This window comes from Alosa alosa, chromosome 23 (genome assembly GCF_017589495.1).
Source record: "Alosa alosa isolate M-15738 ecotype Scorff River chromosome 23, AALO_Geno_1.1, whole genome shotgun sequence".
Classification (NCBI taxonomy): domain Eukaryota; kingdom Metazoa; phylum Chordata; class Actinopteri; order Clupeiformes; family Clupeidae; genus Alosa; species Alosa alosa.
The window spans coordinates 18,298,726-18,318,205 of NC_063211.1; the positions used below are offsets into that span (position 1 = coordinate 18,298,726).

A 19,480-nucleotide genomic window follows, 5' to 3' on the forward strand; every position below is an offset into this window, starting at 1 on the left:
CATTTTTATCCCACATCTCTTCCCAACGTCTCTTGATTCAGAGAGTGCAGAGCTTTGCAGATGGATATTTGCACACACTCAAATTTATTTCAGCCAAAAAATTTGAATAAAATAAAAAATAAAAGCAATTAAAAAAATATCCAAATTAGTTGGAAGTGAAACCCAGCCACAGATTGGGAACCACATCAGAGTTGACCCAAATGCATAGCTATGATGCCCTTCCCTCTGTCTTCACTATGTCCAGTGTTCTCCTGAGAACTAGCCCTCAAGGCCCTCTGCTTCAGTGCTATCCATGACTCAGGGCTACCTGTGGGTTTGGTGATGCAGTTTGTGGGATACTGTACACTTTTTCACATGCTTTTCCACAAAATTAATACTTTATCCGTCTCACCTTCTCTGGATCTCCTGCGCTCTCTCTATATCTCTCTCTGTCTCTCTCCATCCCCCCTCACTCTCTCTCTCTCTCTCTCTCTCTCTCTCTCTCTCTCTGTCTTTTATTCTCACTCTCTTCCTTAAGCTCCTAACACCACATGCAGAGAAGGCACCTTCCGCTGTCGCAACCAGAAGTGCATCCCTAGACAGTACGTCTGCGACCATGACGACGACTGTGGCGATGGCTCTGACGAACACCCACAATGTGGCAAGTCCTCTCCTCTCCTGTCACACACACACCGTAACAAGCCCCGATAACAGCTCCCGCGCTGATAACAGCACTGACACACATTTCCAGAGTTTAAGGCAGTTTGCCGCCCTCATCGTTCATGCTTGACAGCTCAGATGAATGTATTACATTTTTTTTTCTGAGCACTGAGGTGATGCAACTGTAATCTACCGGCTCTACATCAAGCTGTCAGCCTTTAGTGCTGAATGCCAGCAGGCTGTTACTCAGAACATATGGCGCTGTGGCCCACGCTGGTAGTACAGCCGTGAAAGCCCAATGGTGGAGCCTTACATGTCGTTTACTTCATGATTTGTGGAGAAGGAGATTGTGATGAAAGGGGTTGTGACCAATCTAAGGATGGTCTGTTCTTCACCTGATGGTTTTTCATGAATGATAAAATGATGAAGGCTCTGTGAAAATTCTTGTGAATGGTTAAACATCATTTTTTGAAGAATGATAACAATATGAAAGTCAAGTGAAAGCCCTGTAGTTTAACTAATAGTTTGAAAAATCATGTAATTGCTAGTAAATGCCTCTAGTTTACAAGATGATTTTTGAAGATTGGTATTGTGATGATAAGTCTTATGACTAGTCATTTGCCTGATGATGATAATAATAATATTGTGATGACGGGTCTGTGACAAGTCTAGGGAATCTCTATAGTTTATCTAAAGATTAGTTTGGCATAAAAGATGTGAGCACAACAGCCGGGCGGGCAAATTAAACTTTTCGTGCACAGAGTGGAAAAGACTGGTCTAATGGTTTATGGACGTAGGCCATATGCTCACGTCTGGTATAGCTATTTCTACATCAGGACGTGGTGGCTCACGAGGTAGAGGAGTCGATCAGTTTTTGAGATGTCTCCTCCCGACCCCGTCGAAGTGTCCTTGAGCGAGACACTGAACCCCAAACTCCCAGTGTACTGATTGAGATCATGTGCATGGCAGCCTCTGCCATCATTGTATCAAGGTGTCAGTGAATGGGTGAATGTGAGGCATTACTGTGTAAAGTGCTTTGAGTGCTGGGATGAATAAAGAAGCGCTATATAAATGCTGTCTATTTACCATTTAACACTATTGATTATAGTGGGAGCTAATTGTTGCAGCATAAGCTAACGCTAACGGAATGCTTCAGCTTCGCGCCCGTAGTAGCCTGGCTGTAAGAGAGGTTGTGTGGGAAGTGAATGTGCTGGGAGGAGTAAAGAAGTGCTATATAAAGAAGTGCTATATAAATGCTATATAAATGCTGTCCATTTACCATTTAATGCTATTGATTATAGTGTGAGCTAATTGCTGTAGCATACGCTAACGCTAACGGAATGCTTCAGGTGCGTGCCAGGTGTAGCCTTGCTGTAGGAGAGGCTGTGTGGGAAGTGAATGTGCTCATGTCCTCATGTGATGTTTCTCTCCTCTGGTTCTTTTTCTTCACCTCAAATGTCTCCTGTGTCCTCATTCTGCCTCTGTCGTTCCCGTCCTCCTCCTCCTCCTCCTCCTCCTCCTCCTCATCTTTCTCTCTTTCCTGCCTCTCTCTATCCCCCTGTCCTGCACTCTTCCCCTCCTCTTCTCCTTCCCTCCTCATCTTATCTCCTATTCCACCTTTCCGTGTATGTGTGTGTGTGTGTAGAGTATCGTTCCTGCAGACTGGGCGAGTTCCAGTGTGCCGACGGCCGATGTTTGCTCAGCACCCAGTGGGAGTGTGACGGTGTCTCAGACTGCCCAGACCACTCCGACGAGCTGCCACACAACCCCAAGTGCTCCGCCGCAGGCAAGCCCACAGCCCCACACACACCTCAGTCAGCTCCACTGCACACCTCTCTCTCTCTCTCTCTCTCTCTCTCTCTCTCTCTCTCTCTCTCTCTCTCTCTCTCTCTCTCTCTCTCTCTCTTTGTGTGTGTGTGTGTGTGTGCCAGTCCATGCATATGTTAGGGTGAGTGTGTGTGTGTGTGTGCAAGTGCAAGTCCATCTGTGTGTGTGTGTGTGTGTGTGCATATGTGGGTGAATCATCTGTGTATGTGTGTGTGACAGGGAGATATATATAAAAAAATGGATGGAAAGAAAATGTAACGAGAAGGAAATATATTTTACCACCTGTGAAAATAGATCATTAAAAAACAGTTAACCATGAAAGTATATAGTCTGTCTTGGCTAAAGTCTATGTTGCTTGGCCTTGACTGTGTCAGGAGTGTGTATGTGTGCATGTTTTCCCTGTGTCAGGAGTGTGTATGTGTGCATGTTTTCCCTTTTCCCTGTGTCAGGAGTGTGTATATGTGCATGTTTTCCCTGTGTCAGGAGTGTGTATGTGTGCATGTTTTCCCTGTGTCAGGAGTGTGTATGTGTGCATGTTTTCCCTGTCCTGCCATGAACTCTGATAGTGCGGCCCTCTGCTCCGTGCTTTAGAAAGTTTGTGCAACGGTTCATTCTTCATGTGTGGAAACGGCCGTTGCGTACCACTGGCCAGCGTGTGCAATCTCCGTGACGACTGTGGCGACCGCTCAGATGAGAGGAACTGCAACGTCAATGAGTGTCTCAACCGGCGCGTCAGCGGCTGCTCGCAGGACTGCCTGGACCTACCTGTGGGATACAAGGTGTGAAAGCACACAGGGGTTAAATTGGGATTTGTTTATGTGGGGGGGTTATGATATAAGAAGTGACCCATGCAATGTGCCAAACATGTGCCACATGTTGTGAAAAAGGTCAAGAAAAGTGAGATGCTTCAACAGTAAATCATACAGAAGAGACAGCATATAAGTAGGGGGTCCGCTAGATTTGTATTCCGTAGTACCCACCATGCATATCTGCTAAGAACAGTGCGCCAATCATCATCTTCTAATGTATCCTTATGTTGAGATGTCCATTCTCTTTGCCCCAACTATCATTTGTGCGCGAAGCATGTTTCAATTAAAACATTACACAAACTATTTTTATTGTTGTGTAATATTGAACGATTTCATGAATAAATTGAACGTTGAAAAAATGCAGCAGCAGCGGCGGCCCACAGCTTGTGAGATTTTTTTTCAGTAGGTCTTCTCGAACCTTCGCGTATCCACATCCCGCACAACTAAGGATCTCCCAGGAACATTCATCAAAAAACCTAAAGCCTAAGCCTACCTATATAGACCTCTTTGTTTTGTCATTCTGCAAAGCTGATGATCATAATTCATGCCATTGTATTCGGGCCAGCAGTTGTTTACAGAAAAAGTGTAGGAAAATGTCCCTGCAACAGGTCTGTGAAATTAGGCTAATTAAAATAAATGGCCTGCCAGGGAACAAACTAGTTTAAAATCACTTTAATATTTTAGCAATTCATTCAAGGGGATAAATTCATTGGATGAGGATTCTGTCGTTCTGGTTGCCTTTTTGTGGTAGCTTATCTGCTGTTGTGCACTTGCTTTCAGAATGCATGCGCGAGTGGTGCGTGATGGTCAACGAAATTAAGCAGCTGAACAAGAATACGACTCCCCTGAGACAAAATAGACATGTCATTTTTAAAAAATCTTTAATTTATTGTCAGAAATATCATGTTTTCAAAAAGCATCACTTTAATCAAATTGTATGCGGCATACTGTAGGCCTATTTCCAGTAGGCAACTGACTGCAAGCAGGCACATCTGGACACAAACGAGCAGGCTTATGTGCTGGGGCTGAGCCCCGGAGAGCCCCGGCCCAATTTAACCACTGAAAGCAGACGTGTGTGTGTGCACACATACACACAGACAACCACACAAACACATGCACGTGCACACACACACATACCCTCTGCTTCAGTGCTATCCATGACTCAGGGCTACCTGTGGGATACTGTACACTTTCACATGCTTTTGTAAACAAAATTAATACTTTATCCGTCTCACCTTCTCTGTATCGCCTGCTTTCTCTCTCTCTCTCTCTCTCTCTCTCTCTCTCTCTCTCTCTCTCTCTCTCTCTCTCACACACACACACACACACACACACACATACACACATACACACATACACACACATAAATACATTCCCATCTCTCTCTTTCTCACAAACACACACACACACACACACACTAATGCACAAAACCCACAGCCCCCAATGTCCCACTGATCCCTCCAGACACAAAGTCACCCTGATCGCTTTCACAAGAAAGCCGAGCCTACAGGGTTAGAGGCGGGAGTGTGTTTGCTTTGGTTGGGGATTAGCGTGTTTAGCGTGTGTTCGCTTAAGAGTTCATTAGAGGCGAAGTGCCCTGTTTCAGCGCGCCGCTCAAACAAACACCCACTGCAGCCCCGTAAATGCCAATTACATTCCTCCCGTCTGAGAAAATACCAGGCGGCATGAGAGCAGAGGTGGGATCAGCAAATCTGCCCCTGGGTCACGCATACACACACACACACACACACACAAACACACACACACACACATCTGCCCCTGGGTCACGCTTATCAGGCCCGTAAGTATCAGGAAAACAAATGGAATAAGCCATCGTGACCTGCAGCTGACGTACATGCAACACATCTATCTGCACACACTAACACAAGAATGAATCGCCTGATATGTGTACATACACACTTACAAGACACATACACACACACATACACACACACACACTTATATACACATTAGTCTCTCCAGCACATACACAGGCAGACACACACAGATTTTCAATAGTTAACTGGTAGTTTTGTGTTTCTGAAATCCTCTGTGCTGAGAGAGCCTGAGAAACTCTGGGGTTGTTATAATAGTTTAGGATACACACGCACACACACACACACACACACACACACACACACACACACACACACACACACACACACACACACATACACCCATACACACATACACACACACACACACATACACACACATACACACCTGTATAGGACTATAGTTGGCCCACTGTTGCCACTGTTGTGGCAGTTAGGGACACAGATGGCCAGCAGATGTGAGGGTGGCTGTCATTCAGGTCACCTCCTCACACACTCATGCACACACACACACACAGATTCCCCCTCTTGGAAGCCACAAGAGGCTGACGCTGCTGGAGCAGACAGTCGCCACGGTGACAGTGCTGTCATTAAGACCAGCGGAGAGCGACAGCAGGGGTGCCGGCCATGAAGCCTCATGTGTCACCGCAAGACTCTCCACACACACACACGCGCACACACACACACACACACACACACACACACACACACACACACACACACACACACGCAAATGCCCACATGTACGCACACAAACTCACACACACACACACACATGCCCACATGTATGCTTATAAACACACACACACAGGCTCGCACACACACACACACGTCATGTGTCACCCGCCCAGCTCTCCACACATCTCGGAACAGCATGGCACAGGAGACTGCCAAACCAGGACACACTCACCTGCTCCCCTCCCAGTTTAAAATCGACCTTCACACACACACTCATTCACAGTCTTCCGCACGTTCACTTTGTAGAACCCAATAATGTAATCATTTCCAGATAATGTAATAACTCCCAAATCACCTCATAACTCCATCAAATATGTGTCGAACCTGATAATGTAATAACTTCCCAATAATGTAAAAATCTATTTTATACATTAATGGGATTATTGCATTATTGGGCTTAACCTTTTTTTCAGAACCCAATAATGTAATAATGTTCCAATAGCATAATAACGTGGACAATGTTCTACCAATAACTGGGGGCCAGGCAGAAGATTTATGTAGACAATCATTGTCGATCAAGCAGTGGCTATATTTTATTTTAGATTTTTTTATTGGGGGCCAATTGTGTTTCTACTTTTTATTATTAGAGGACAAGTAGCGATGCTGCGTCGTCACCTAATTGGGTCTGTACATGATCTTATTAGGCGGGGATCACACTGACCAGCAGCAAGCGGCAGGTTTCCTATTGTTCTCTATGGTTCTGCAGTGAAACGTGGCAGCGCTAGCGTAATGCTACTGTAGCATTGAAAAAGCTGAGTGCAACGCAACGCAACGCAAGCGTATTCAATTGTCAGTTAAGGCAAACCGTTTGTTTTACCATAGGAACGAGATAGAACTTATCATGGTCTGAGCATTGTGTTACAGTACGCTTGCCACTTGCCGTTGGCCAATATGATCCCGCCTTAGGAACCCATTGTGTTTCTTCCTTTATCTGCTTTCCTCATTTGCCATTGGAGTTTAAAATACTCCATATATATACTATAAAACCATGTAGTAAAAAGTTCTGAAATGTGGCACACCTACTGGGGACAGTGTTATGACTCATTTCATGAAGTGTCATGTCTGTGCCTTGACATGGCTGGTTTTTAAGTTCTTATGTATCTGATTTTAGTGATTTTAAGTTCCAGAACAGGAGATTGTCGTACTGGATCTGTCTGTTGCTTAGTAAGAGATAACAGTGATTTTGAGTTTTTCGCAGGCCTCAGATTTTGACCAGTTATCAGAGTTTTGGCTACAAATGATCACCGATTCTCAATAGAGGTATTGGTCTGGACCATATCAGTTCATTTTCTGTTTCAGTTGCAACACTGCTTGGCCCCCATCTATTGGTGGCATGCTACCAAAATATTTGGCAAGTCATAACAATAAAGGGAAATTATTACATTCTGGAAAACAAGGTTAACCAATATATTTGAGTATTGGTTCTTGAGTGCTGCAGAAAGTTTCATTCAGATGAATTGGCCTTCCCAACATTTGGAGGTCTGTTAAATCTATATAATGACCGCTGAAAATATATAATAACCACTGTCAATGACCTCCGCTTCGCATCGGGGTCCTGATCGTCCTGTCGGGACTTATTTTCCAATAATGACCGGTTGACATAGATAAAACCATTACATTGAGAAGTCACTACATTATCCAGCCTTATTACATTTAGGAAAGAGGAGTTAAGAGAAGATTTTATGACATTATTATGAGTTATTAAATTACATAATTTGGTTCTACACACCTTGCTCCCATATGTATGTCCACACCAAGCTTCACTCTTAACGTCTTAATAGGCACATCTTGCCAATGCCTTGGCAACGCCTCAACACAGTTTTTTCGAGCCAAAAAGATCCTCCTACCTGATTTAATAGGGAGAGACTCAGAACTCCACACACAATGGTCAAGGGCATACACAATGTTTTGATAGTCACTAAAATAAGGCTCAAATCCTTAATTTACATTTCACTGTGGCCTTTGCTGTAGTAATGCTGGAGATAAACAGAGCGTTCAGGTGGGCCACTTTTCAGACAATGGGACTGACTCTTTTTACTGTAGGCTACACATGCACAGGGCTGGACGTCTAGTGTCATATCAGCGAGCTATCATGTCACACACTCCTCCATTCAGTTTTCTCTCTGTGACTTGTCTCCTCTTTTATAATGTCTCTGTTCACACACTCACACACACTCATACATACTGTATATTCACACACACACACACACACACACACACACACACACACACACACACACACACACACACACCCCTGCTCCTTACATGAAGGCTCAGTTGCTGAGGCTATGGTACAGGTTGCATCACACCACAGCTATTTGTGTGCTCTGTACTCTGTTCACATTCAAAATGAAAGAATTTAAGTCAGCTAAGCTGAGCATGAGAAGGGGAAAGTACTGTAGGCAGACAGTCCTGCTGGTTTATACAACCCAGGGGAACCTGTGCAAGTTGTATTGGGGGACCCAGAAAGGCTTCCAAAGATTTTTGGTTTGTCTTGTACTATGTAGCCTTCACAGTATGTATCTTTCCACTGAGTTGTAGGGTTGCCTTGTCTTATGAATATGAATGACAATGTTTATTATTTTATATAACTATTGATATTTTTTTTTACTCCTCTGTGGGGAACCACATTTGAATTGGAATGTACATCATTGTGTTTGATTTGTTGTGAAAATCTGGAAATAACATGTCAAGATATCAGGTGACCTTTGACCTCTCTCTCTCTCTCTCTCTCTCTCTCTCTCTCTCTTTTTCTTTCTGTGTGTGTGTGTGTAGTGTAAGTGTTGGGCTGGTTTCTACCTGAAGAATGATGGGAAGACATGCGTGGACATAGACGAGTGTGTGCTCAGCTTCCCCTGCAGCCAGCAGTGTGTGAACACCTACGGCTCCTACAAGTGTGTGTGTGCCGACGGCTACGAGGCTCCCGCAGCCAATCCACACAGCTGCAGGTCCACCTCAGGTAAACACAAACACTCTACTGGTCAGCTCTCACACACACACAGCTCAAGTCTGACCCAGGTCATATTACTGGACGGCCAGAATCACACTGATTTTTCTGTTGTTTGCTATGATTTGGCAGTGGAACGGTGGTCAGTACCGCCAGCGTTATGCTAGCGACATAAGAGCTGAGCGTTGAACTTGGTTCAACTTTCAGAGCGTAACGCAAGGCTGATCGATGCTAGTTTGATGTATCCTATAAGAGCATTTCAGGCATTCTTATCAAAGCATTGTTTATCACAGAAATTAGTACTTCACGTCACCTAGCAATGAAATAGAACTTTAAAGGAGAATTCCGGTGTGATATTGACCTAAAGTGTGTTGAAACATGATACCGAGTGTGAACGTATGTCTCATAGCTCACCTCGGCTTGTGCCCTGCACTCAGAAATCTGGCGCTAGTTAGCCAATGCTACCAACACAGTGTTTTAGGGCCTAGCCATGCAAATAAATCACTGTTTTGTGGTGAGAGCTCAAAGTTTGGGCCTAGCCATGCAAATAAATCACTGTTTTACACCATTTATGAGGCTCAAAGCAGCTCCATCTTGTTCATTGGTAGACTTCGAGGGGCCTTGACATTTTAAAATGCATGGATTCACTTATAGAGAATTCAAGATTTGAAAAATGGCACTGGTAGTTTATTTCAAAAGTTCTCTATGTCTCGATTTATGCAGACAGTACCAATTATGGAATTTGAGCCCGTAAATTCGTAAAACAGTGATTTCTTGTATTTAGTCCCCAGGCATAAGCAACTGAATCCATGCATTTCCACTGAATTTCTGAGTGCAGGGGACAAGCCGAGGTGAGCTATGAGACATACATTCACACTCGTTATCATGTTTCAACACATGTTTAGGTCAAAATCACACCGGAATTATCCTTTAATTCAATTAATCGAGTCATTATGGTCTGAGTGCTCTTTGCCACTGCTTTGGTGTTTTGATTCTGATGTCTGCCTTAGATCTTCCCAGGGTAAAGTTTGGTAACAGGAAATAGTCTCTACCATGAATAGTTACATTCTATATAAGAATTTGTGTGTGTGTGTGTATCGTCTTTCCTCCCTACACATGTACACACACACACACACACACACACACACACAAACAAACAAACATAAACTCACACCCTTGCTTTCACTCATCCACCCTCACTTAGGGAGGCAGGCCTGTCAGAGTGCAGTAAGCTCCTAATTTCAGTGCAGGTGTCATGAGCACTTGTGGGGGAGGAGGTCAAGATGCCGGGGTAATCACTGCCCACTACATGTGGTCAAGATATGAGCATGTAATCACACAAATCCAAAACACATCCAATTATGTACACATACACCTGTCCATACAGAAAACACACACACACACACACACACACACACACACACACACACACACACATAAGATGCTGACACATACACACACATAGATGCTGAAACTCTGTCATACTTAAACATACCCACACACACACACAAACATACACAAAAGTTTGTCTAACTCACACATACTCACACACACACACACACACACACACACACACACACACACACACACACACACACACACTCAAACATAGACATGCACACCCAATTTCTCTGACTCAAGCACCTGTGTTCAGTAATGTTTGACAGGCTGGGTCATTAAGAGGATGCCGACCTTTAGGTGTTGGCATGGCAGTGCCAGTCCAGCCGATGCCATGGCGCACAGCATTAGCCTCCCTTATTATGGCACGGGGCTCCTGACGTGTTGGCATGGCATCACTGCCTAATTCAGCACCAGAAATATCACATGCCACGCATGACTAGTCAGTTGTTACGGTCCATTCTAGTAATTAGGAGGCACTGCAGCACCGGTTGGTTTATTTCTCATTCTCTTGCTTTTTTCTGTATTTTTCCACCTCTCTACCTCTCTCACACTTTATATTTCTTTTTCTCTCTCTTTTCTTTTTTTGTTTGTCTTTCATTTCCTATTTCTTGCCTCATCATTATCTCCTTTCTGTTTGTTCTCTCTTTATCTCTCTCTCTCTTTCTCTCTCTCTCTCTCTCTCTCTCTCTCTCTCTCTCTCTCTCTCTCTCTCTCCCTATTCTCAGCTGAAGAGCCTTTTCTCATTCTCGCTGACCACCACGAGATTCGGAAGATCAGCGTTGACGGGTCCAATTACACCCTCTTAAAACAGGTAAGGCCCACACTCCTCTCTGCAAGGTGAGTGTCAGAAATCAGGCATCAGCAAATCTCCAACCGAGGTGCAGAGACACCTTTTATATTACAAACTAGCACCTACCTGGCAATGTGCAAATGGCCATCTGAAGGATTAATAATGTGAAAAACAGGGTGGCAGAAAAAATAATATAAAAACACATCTGTCAGATATAAGAGGCTAAAGTTAACCCTGCTATGGTATGACGATCAGGTGCAGCTTAACATTCAGAAACTAGAAGAGCTAACCCCCGTGGGACTAAAGCACTACTTCTCTGTGGTCCATGGTCGAGGAAGGCCTAATGTCACTGCTAAGGTGCTAAATATAGACTCAGCTAGCTAGTTTAAGGCTCCCAGAAAAACAAAAACACATGCAGGTTGGGTTGATTTACTTCCTCTGTGTGTGTGTAAAAGTGGTCAGAACTTACATGTGTTGTTGTGCATTTTTGGTATTTCTCCCCTCAGGAAGTGGGATTTTGGCCCAAAGTCAAAGTCTTATATTTAAGTAGCTACCATTGTCCATCACACCAGGCCTTTTCTTTAGTAAGGGCCTGCCTAAAGTAATCAACAACTGCATGTGGGGTAACTACCTAATTAAGTTCAACCCCAGGAGCTACTACCCTGAGCACGGCACTTGCCTCTGAGTTGCTCCAGGAGGACTGTCCTTGTAGTTAGTTCACTGTAAAGGGTTACGTACACCGGGGCTAACACTCAGTGTGGCACACTCTGCTTCCGACATGTATTACATTAGATTCCATTGTTCTCAATACAGCCCCATGCACCAGCATCACATTTTGCCGCTGCCACCGTGGAAATTGCGACTCAGTTGTATTGTCGGTACTGCTCCATAAAATCCATGGTTCATCCAGGGTTTGCCAGTTAAAAACATCAGCGCTGATGTGTGTGGCTACGTTTTTAAAATATCAAGTAATCGACCTTGTTTCAAGGCCATCTAAAAATGCTAGACATTTCCAAACAAGGTGAAAACATCTGAACTCTGAAGCTGTAAATGTCAGGCATCAAGCATGTTGCAGAGCTGAAAACACATCGTTTTGCAGTTGCATTGCAGTTGTAGAGATTAGACCTACAGCCTACAGCACGTTAGTGCTACTCACAAGCTCAGGTCCTACAGGCCTGTCTAGGAGAGTCAAGGGGTGCCCAGTAGCTGGGAAAAGTGATGTTATTTCCCAAACCTGTTGTTATAACTGTGGTCGTTATTAATGTTATAGTATAGTATAGTAATGTTATTACTGTGGTAGTTATTAATGTGGTCATTATTATTAATATGTTATTACTATGTCATTACTATGTTGTTATTTCCCAAATGTAAGTCTTTTGGGAGATGCATCACATCGACATTCACAATTGTTACATGTTTTTAGTTTTTTTGTTCTAATCTTTACTTTTCACTATGCCCAAGCACATGCTTATGCCCAATGCAACTGATGAAAGACCTGACCTTGCTGATGTCTCCATTTCCTTTTGAATTACATTCCACGTCTTTCAGTTTCATTTAGACTTGTGATGTTATTCACAGGTAGCCAGGTCTCCTTTTTTTTCACAGCCATTGTTCAGCAAAAGCATTTAGCCTTCAGTACAAAATAAACATGCTGAAAAAGATCCATCACATTACTAGACAAGCACTGAAGAAAAAGCTCTTTACTATCCTTCTTCTTCTTCTTCTTCTTCTTCCAGGGCCTCAACAGCATTATCTCCATCGACTTCGACTATAAAAAGGAATTCATCTATTGGATTGATTCAAGTCGGCCAAGCGGTCGGAGGATAAATAGGATGCGGTTGAATGGCAGTGACCTCAAGGTACAATAAAGACCTTTGGCAGCACACCTGATTGTTTGTGCATAACTGGCACCTCTTGGCCCCTTGTCCAGCCAAGTGAAAAGTCCTTGTCTTGAAGTGGTATTGTAAAGTAGCAGTTGACTAGCATGGTTGAACAGATTGGTGCACATAGGCTCAAAATGTCCTTGAACTTAAACTTGAACTTCTCAACTTGTCATTCCTGTAGAAATACTTTATAGATGCTGTATACCCTGAAAATGCAAGTACCTTCACATAGCCCAGTAGAGAAATGCAATACATTTTATCAGCATGTTGGTGTCAGGGTATTGAGCTCATGGTTATGATGTTTGTTAGCTTGCTCTACCATTTTACAGGAATAGTTTATTTTCAGATAGGCCTACACAATTGAGCTCCACAAACACAGAATACTCAATCAAACACAAACATCTGTTGACTGACGTAAAAGACACTTAATACATCTGCATACGGCAAAAAAAAAAAAAAAAAAATATAATTGGCACAGACGTTATGGCAAACTCTGATTGGATCAACTCAAAGTTCTACAAAGCCCCTTGTAAAGTAGCAGTTGCCCGCGAACACAGTCAGACATCAGACACAAGCATTGGTTGACTGAGCTTGGGCACTGATGCTCAGATAGCCTATCAATTTATAGTCCAGGTGACAAGTATTGCTTAAAAAAATGTGGCATACTCTAGATCAAGTCAAAGTTCTACTGGAGTTCAACATTCTGTAGTTATAGACATTAGGTGACATTCTATGAGTCAATTTCTCGCTGGCACGGCACTATGAATGCCTACTGCACTGTGAAATCTGTTAACAACAATATTTTTTTTATTTGTCAAGCAACCCTTGTCGCCTGGACTAATGGTATTTTTCTAACGCACCATTAGCTTTGTGTGAAACTGTCAGGGAGGACCCAAGCACAAAACTCTTTCAGGCAGAATTATAGACAAACACACTTTATTGTTAAACTCACAAACTCACTGGACTCCAACAAACAGAGAGACGAACCGACAAAAAACAGAGGAACAGGAGGGTAGAAATACACAGACCAATTAACAGAAATACAGTGGACTAGAGGAAACAATAACAGGGAACAGGTGTGAGAAGAAACGGAGGGAAACTAACAAGACAGGAAGTGCAGACCATATAAGGGAATGGGTGGAGACAAAGACACATGACCAGACAGGTAAACACAGAGCACATGACACATGAACAATATACAAAATAGCCACCAGGGTGGCAAAAAGTCACTAGTCCAGGCAGGATCCTGACAGACACTCCATTCTTAGCCGCCATGGCTGAGTGTGGAGAAGCGGGCCCTTGGGGAACTTTCTACCGTCTTCTCTGTGGTACTATTCCCACGCTTTGAATAAGAACTCAAGCGGGCCCTGCGAGCTGTGCCCTTTCCCGCAGGCTCAGGCAGCGGTGGCGTGGAGGCTGTGCCAAGCAATGCCAGCCTGGCACCTGCTGGGTAGTTCTCAGCTCATTATGTTTCAGCCGAGGGGATAATGGCTCATTAGGCCCGAGTGAGTACACGACTCCTCTCTGATTTACACCGGACAGAGACGGCAGCCAATTCGCACACGAGTACACACACACTCACACACACACAAACACATGCATACACATACATAGACACACACACACACACACACATGCATACACAGACACACACACACACACACACACACACACACACACAATCACACAACACACACACATGCACACACACACACAGGAGCCTCTGTGCAAACAGTTGAAGTGGCAAAGCAGGGGTTGAGAGGCCTCGCCACTCTGTGTGAAATGGCAGTTTTTTTGTATGTTGGCCTGAAGGATGTATAGTTAATACTTTGCAGTTGGGTTCAGAATAGATTTGGGATACCACAAGTCCTAGAGGTGCAATTGTAAGTTGCTCTTGTCTAGATAAATATAACGAGTGATTCTAGAAAAATATAACGAGGTCAAATTATATTGTCTTTGCATTTTTGCTCTAGATACGTTCAGGTGTTTTATATGCAATCATCTGGCAATAGAATGGCAAACAAATGCACATTAATAATAATAAATGATGACATCTAGCTAAATGATGACATCTAGCTCTTATACACATTATAAAACACCTAGGTTTTTTAACTCCAGAAACAACATTGCTTGTTAAAGGAAGTGAATAAAAGTAGAAAGGGAGAGAAGATGTTTTCATGAAACTACTTGAAAACATCACCAACTAACATTTTGGAATGTATGCTGTGAATATAGAGAGATATGTGGAATGCTTTTATTTGAGACAGAATGTGCATGTTCTAGGTGAGTTTTCCCTGTCCAAGGTAACTCAGGTTGGAACCCATATCTTGAGTTTCTCACTGATGTCCTTCTGTGCTCAGACACTTCGTCTTACTGAATGTTCAAGTGTAACCGAGGTCGTAATTCGTTCCGCCACTCACGGCCCTTGAACCCGCACACCTCTTCACACACCGGCATGGGAGTAGAACGCTCTAACCACCGAGCCAAAAGCCAAGGCTTCCAACTAAGCGGTTAGAAGCGTTCTTAAGGTTAAGGGTGTGAGGATTTACACGGACAACTAGCACGCTAGCTCAGTTCGCCTCCGTTACACTCACCTCCCTAAATCCTCACTCCCATCCGGGTCACGGCACCAGTGTAACAGGTGTGATCTTGCGTTGTGTAGTTACTGTAAGCACCATACATGAGGATTCCCAGTCAATGGAAAATGCATATTATTTCAATGAGGTTTTATCACTGAAAACGATTATTTCTGAAAACTTTGGCCAAAGTTGAGATGTGGTTGTGACATGTTGTTCCCTTGATCGTTTGAAATCTCTGATTGACCACCTGTTCAAGGGATTTGCGACAGCCTTTCACAGCTGTTTATAACATGTTTGTAGCATATCAGTGTTCAATGGAATTATTTTTAAAAATGAAGGGGATATAGGCTATCAGTTTTTTCCTAATAGCCTACCCTAGGCTATTAGGAAAAAACGTACCTCTTATCTCGTATCTCTTAGATTTCGCTAATGAGTGTTGTAGGAGATATTGACGGCACAATAACTGTTACAAAAGACTAGAAAACAGTGTTAAGGCATTTGTGGAGAAGAAGGATGGTTTGTGTGTTCTTCCTACATCTCACGGTAAGCTATTTCGTTGCTCTGATTGGTTAGGTCTGTCCAATTGAGTGCAGAGGCATTCCCCCCCCCCTGTATCGGTTGAAACACGCCCCATAATTACGTCCCAATGGAGCAGTATCAGACTCATATTCTGACTAGAATTGAGTATGGCTACGTCAGGCTAAGCAAAGGCCAGGAGGCCACAAAAAACAAAGGCCAGAAGGCCGCAAAAACAAAGCTGTCCGATTTCCAGGCCTCTCTCCCAGACTCTCACTCTGAGAGGAACTGGAGACCTGGAGGTAACATGGGCGAGAGCGGACCACGAAGCGTGGCAGGGCCTGGTAGCGATAGCGTTCAACAAGGAACTAAAAACGAGCCGGCCTCTGGAGTGACGTCAACCAGCACCTTTTATAGTGCTTGTCCAGCAATTAAGCCCCCTGCTGGAGTATCTGAAATGCACACAGAAAAACAGCAGGAACACAGAAACAGCTAGTGACGTAACATCTTTCCTTTGTTAGTTTAGATAAAGGTAAATGGATCTGGGCAAAATAATATTTCTATTCAGAGTATACCATCAATCCATAACCAATTTGTTTTAATAGGCAACAGTGGTGCCAAGTGTGGCTAAGAATCCAATACAATTTTTCTTGATTGCTTTAATGCTTCACCTGATATTAGCACTGTCAACTCAGACATCATATTGTTCAGTTAACACACAGGCCTAAACAGTAGCACTCTGGCCAAAATGACAAAAGCTTTTTCAAAACGTTTGGACGTAGGACAAAAAAAATGTTGGGCCCGTGACGTCAGACTTAACAACTGAATTATAGGTCAGAGTAAATAATGAACTCATCATTTTAAGGTAACTACATTGAGTTGATTTAAACAATGTTGGGTGTAAGGGTGTAGTTCAGCATTCCTGAGTTTTGTTGTTGACCCTATCCTTCTCAGTGAGAAGTGCTCAGACAGCTTTTTTACCCACAACTGTGGAAACATATCCTTCATTAATTGCCACAAGTATGCTCTAAATTGGCGAGGTTGTGCATCTTCTTCACAGAGAGCTCCAAGTCGCCCATTACTTTGCACAGCACATGTCTGGGGCTTCTTTTAAAGTCAGCTTGAAAGGCTCAAAGTGATTTAAAATCTGCTCATCACACAGCAGGGAATTTTTTTGTCTTTTTTACTTTGTTTTATTTTATTTATTTATTCAGTTATTTTTTTTGCAAAGCTAGCCAGTTTTTGAACACCACAGGGCACACCAAATGTTGTTGTTGTTATTTTCTTTCCTATATTGTCTTCAGGTCTTGCTTGTAGGAAGTGAATTACTGATGGAACAGTTGTAAGACAGCTTGGAATGTTTACCATTTTGAGCACTTGAAACATAAACCCTTTTAATTTTCTTTGCTTTGCTTTTATTTTCTTTTGATGTCAGCAGGGATTGTTGATGTAGATGACAATCATCTCTATCTTGGAATTATTAATGTGACATTTATCTTTCACTAAATATTAGAGACCCAACAGTGAAATTAAGTCCATCTTCCTATTGAAGTTTGTTGTGTGCATTTTTGAAATGGTGGTTGCTTTGCATATGCTAAAGATGGCTGATAGAGAGTTTTGCCACAGGCAGAAAATATAGGCCTAGCTCACAAACTGATATCTTGATAGCCTCTTGTCTCTTGAAAGCCTTTCAGTGCTGCATGTGTCCCTCTGTATCTCCCCCTGCCTAGATAGTCCACAGGAGCTCAGTGCCTAGTGCTCTGGCCGTGGACTGGGTTGGAAAAAACCTGTACTGGTGTGACGCGGAGAAGAAGTCTCTGGAGGTGTCGAAGGCTAACGGCCTGTACCCCACCATGCTGCTCAGTGCTGGGGTCCGAAACCCCGTCAGCCTGGCCCTGGACCTCCAGACTGCGTGAGTACCATGGAAGCAGTGTCTGCTGCTCTCAGAAAGAATGCTTTAATCAATGTCAAAGTTGTTATACATTTACATTTACATTCTATTTGTTCATTTAGCAGATGCTTTTATCCAAAGCGACTTATGTCAGTTATATTACAAGGCCATTCTCCCCAGAGCAACTTGGGGTTAAGTGCCTTGCTCAAGGACACATCGGTGGAAGCCGGATATTGAACCTACAACTTTTCAGGCTACTGCATGCTAGTCCGCCATGGCGAAGAATTTGATTTTTATATTACATTACAAGCCATGTTGCATGTTAATATAATGCCATATAGTAAATCTGTCATAACAATTAATCATGACTCAGTTACACTCACTGATTGCTGATCACAGCTTATGATGGTATGTAATCTGCTATAACATATAACAAAGTATGACACAGGGTACAATTAGTCTGTCTCTTTTCAGACATTGTTAAGTTTTTGTTTTTGAGTTTTTCACTGTTATGGCCAGGCATTATTCAAATGCATTCATGAATCTTGGAAGATAGCCAGCAGCCAGCATTAAAGATCCAGTCATGTATCACTGAACACGTTCTCTCATATTTCAGCACTTTGTGTGTATTGTTTTTTCTTTCATCTTTAATTCAGTTTTAATTCAGTTTATTTCCTGTTTGAGAAGTAACTCTCACATGCATATCTTTACAGGCAAGCTTTCTGGATTGACTGTTGTGAAGCTCCATACATTGGTCGTGTTGGGCTAGACGGTAGCCAACCCGATGTAATCATCAATGCTGAGATGTACAACCCCACAGCCCTGGCCATCGACTACGTCAACAAAAGACTCTACTGGGCCGACGACAGTCACATCATGTTTGCCAACACTGATGGCACAAGAAGACAAAAAGGTATTCACTTTTTATCTCAACCTTTATTCACAATGCTGCATAATAATTGTTGTTTTTGCTGCTGCTGCTTGTTTTTGTATGAGTGGAATTAGAACACATCACTTTTTTTATTATTATTTTATTTTGTAATTAAAGTTGGCTTACTGTCAACTTTCATGTGACAAAAACAAGGGACCTGCTTGATTTTCTAAAGAGCTTTCTACCAATATGAGCCCTCTGTTTGCATGTGGAGTTGCATGAGTCTTTGCTGGCAAAAGTCAATATTAAGTTTTGTACCAAGTGTGTATATTAAAACATTAGCTAGCCCCTTCATCTCCCTCCGGTGTCCCAGGCTAAGGAGGCCTTCTAACGTACTCTCTGTACTGTCTCTCTGATGCCCTGCAATGGGGAAGAGTTAATTGAAGTGTCTATCAGACTGTTGAACTATCAAAGAGCTTTAGTCATTATCTGACATTATTTACCAGCCATGATGATGGGTAAGTAAATGTTAGCCCTGCAAACTGAGGCTTATGAACTACCCCCCCCCCCACACAAAAAAAAAAGTTAACCTTAAACACTCTGATCTAACTTTTACAGTAAACACCAACTCTTTCCTTTTCTCTCTCTCTCTCTCTCTCTCTCTTCTCCCCCTCTTCTCTCTCTGTTTCCCCCCTTGTCACAGTTTGTTTAGCACAAACACTAGCATCCACCCCCGTTCTGTCACCTCCACACT

General features: G+C 43.1%; 1 protein-coding gene across 1 annotated transcript in view; it reads left to right on the forward strand.

The window, feature by feature from the left end:
• Positions 1 to 19,480, forward strand: part of LOC125288217 (low-density lipoprotein receptor-related protein 1B-like) — a 271,541-nt gene that overhangs the window by 171,342 nt on the left and 80,719 nt on the right. The window contains 8 exon segments of the mRNA XM_048234393.1: positions 518 to 640; positions 2,285 to 2,425; positions 3,058 to 3,245; positions 8,624 to 8,807; positions 10,922 to 11,007; positions 12,723 to 12,845; positions 17,695 to 17,876; positions 18,569 to 18,768. Of these exon segments, the coding sequence (XP_048090350.1) occupies positions 518 to 640; positions 2,285 to 2,425; positions 3,058 to 3,245; positions 8,624 to 8,807; positions 10,922 to 11,007; positions 12,723 to 12,845; positions 17,695 to 17,876; positions 18,569 to 18,768 (1,227 nt within the window).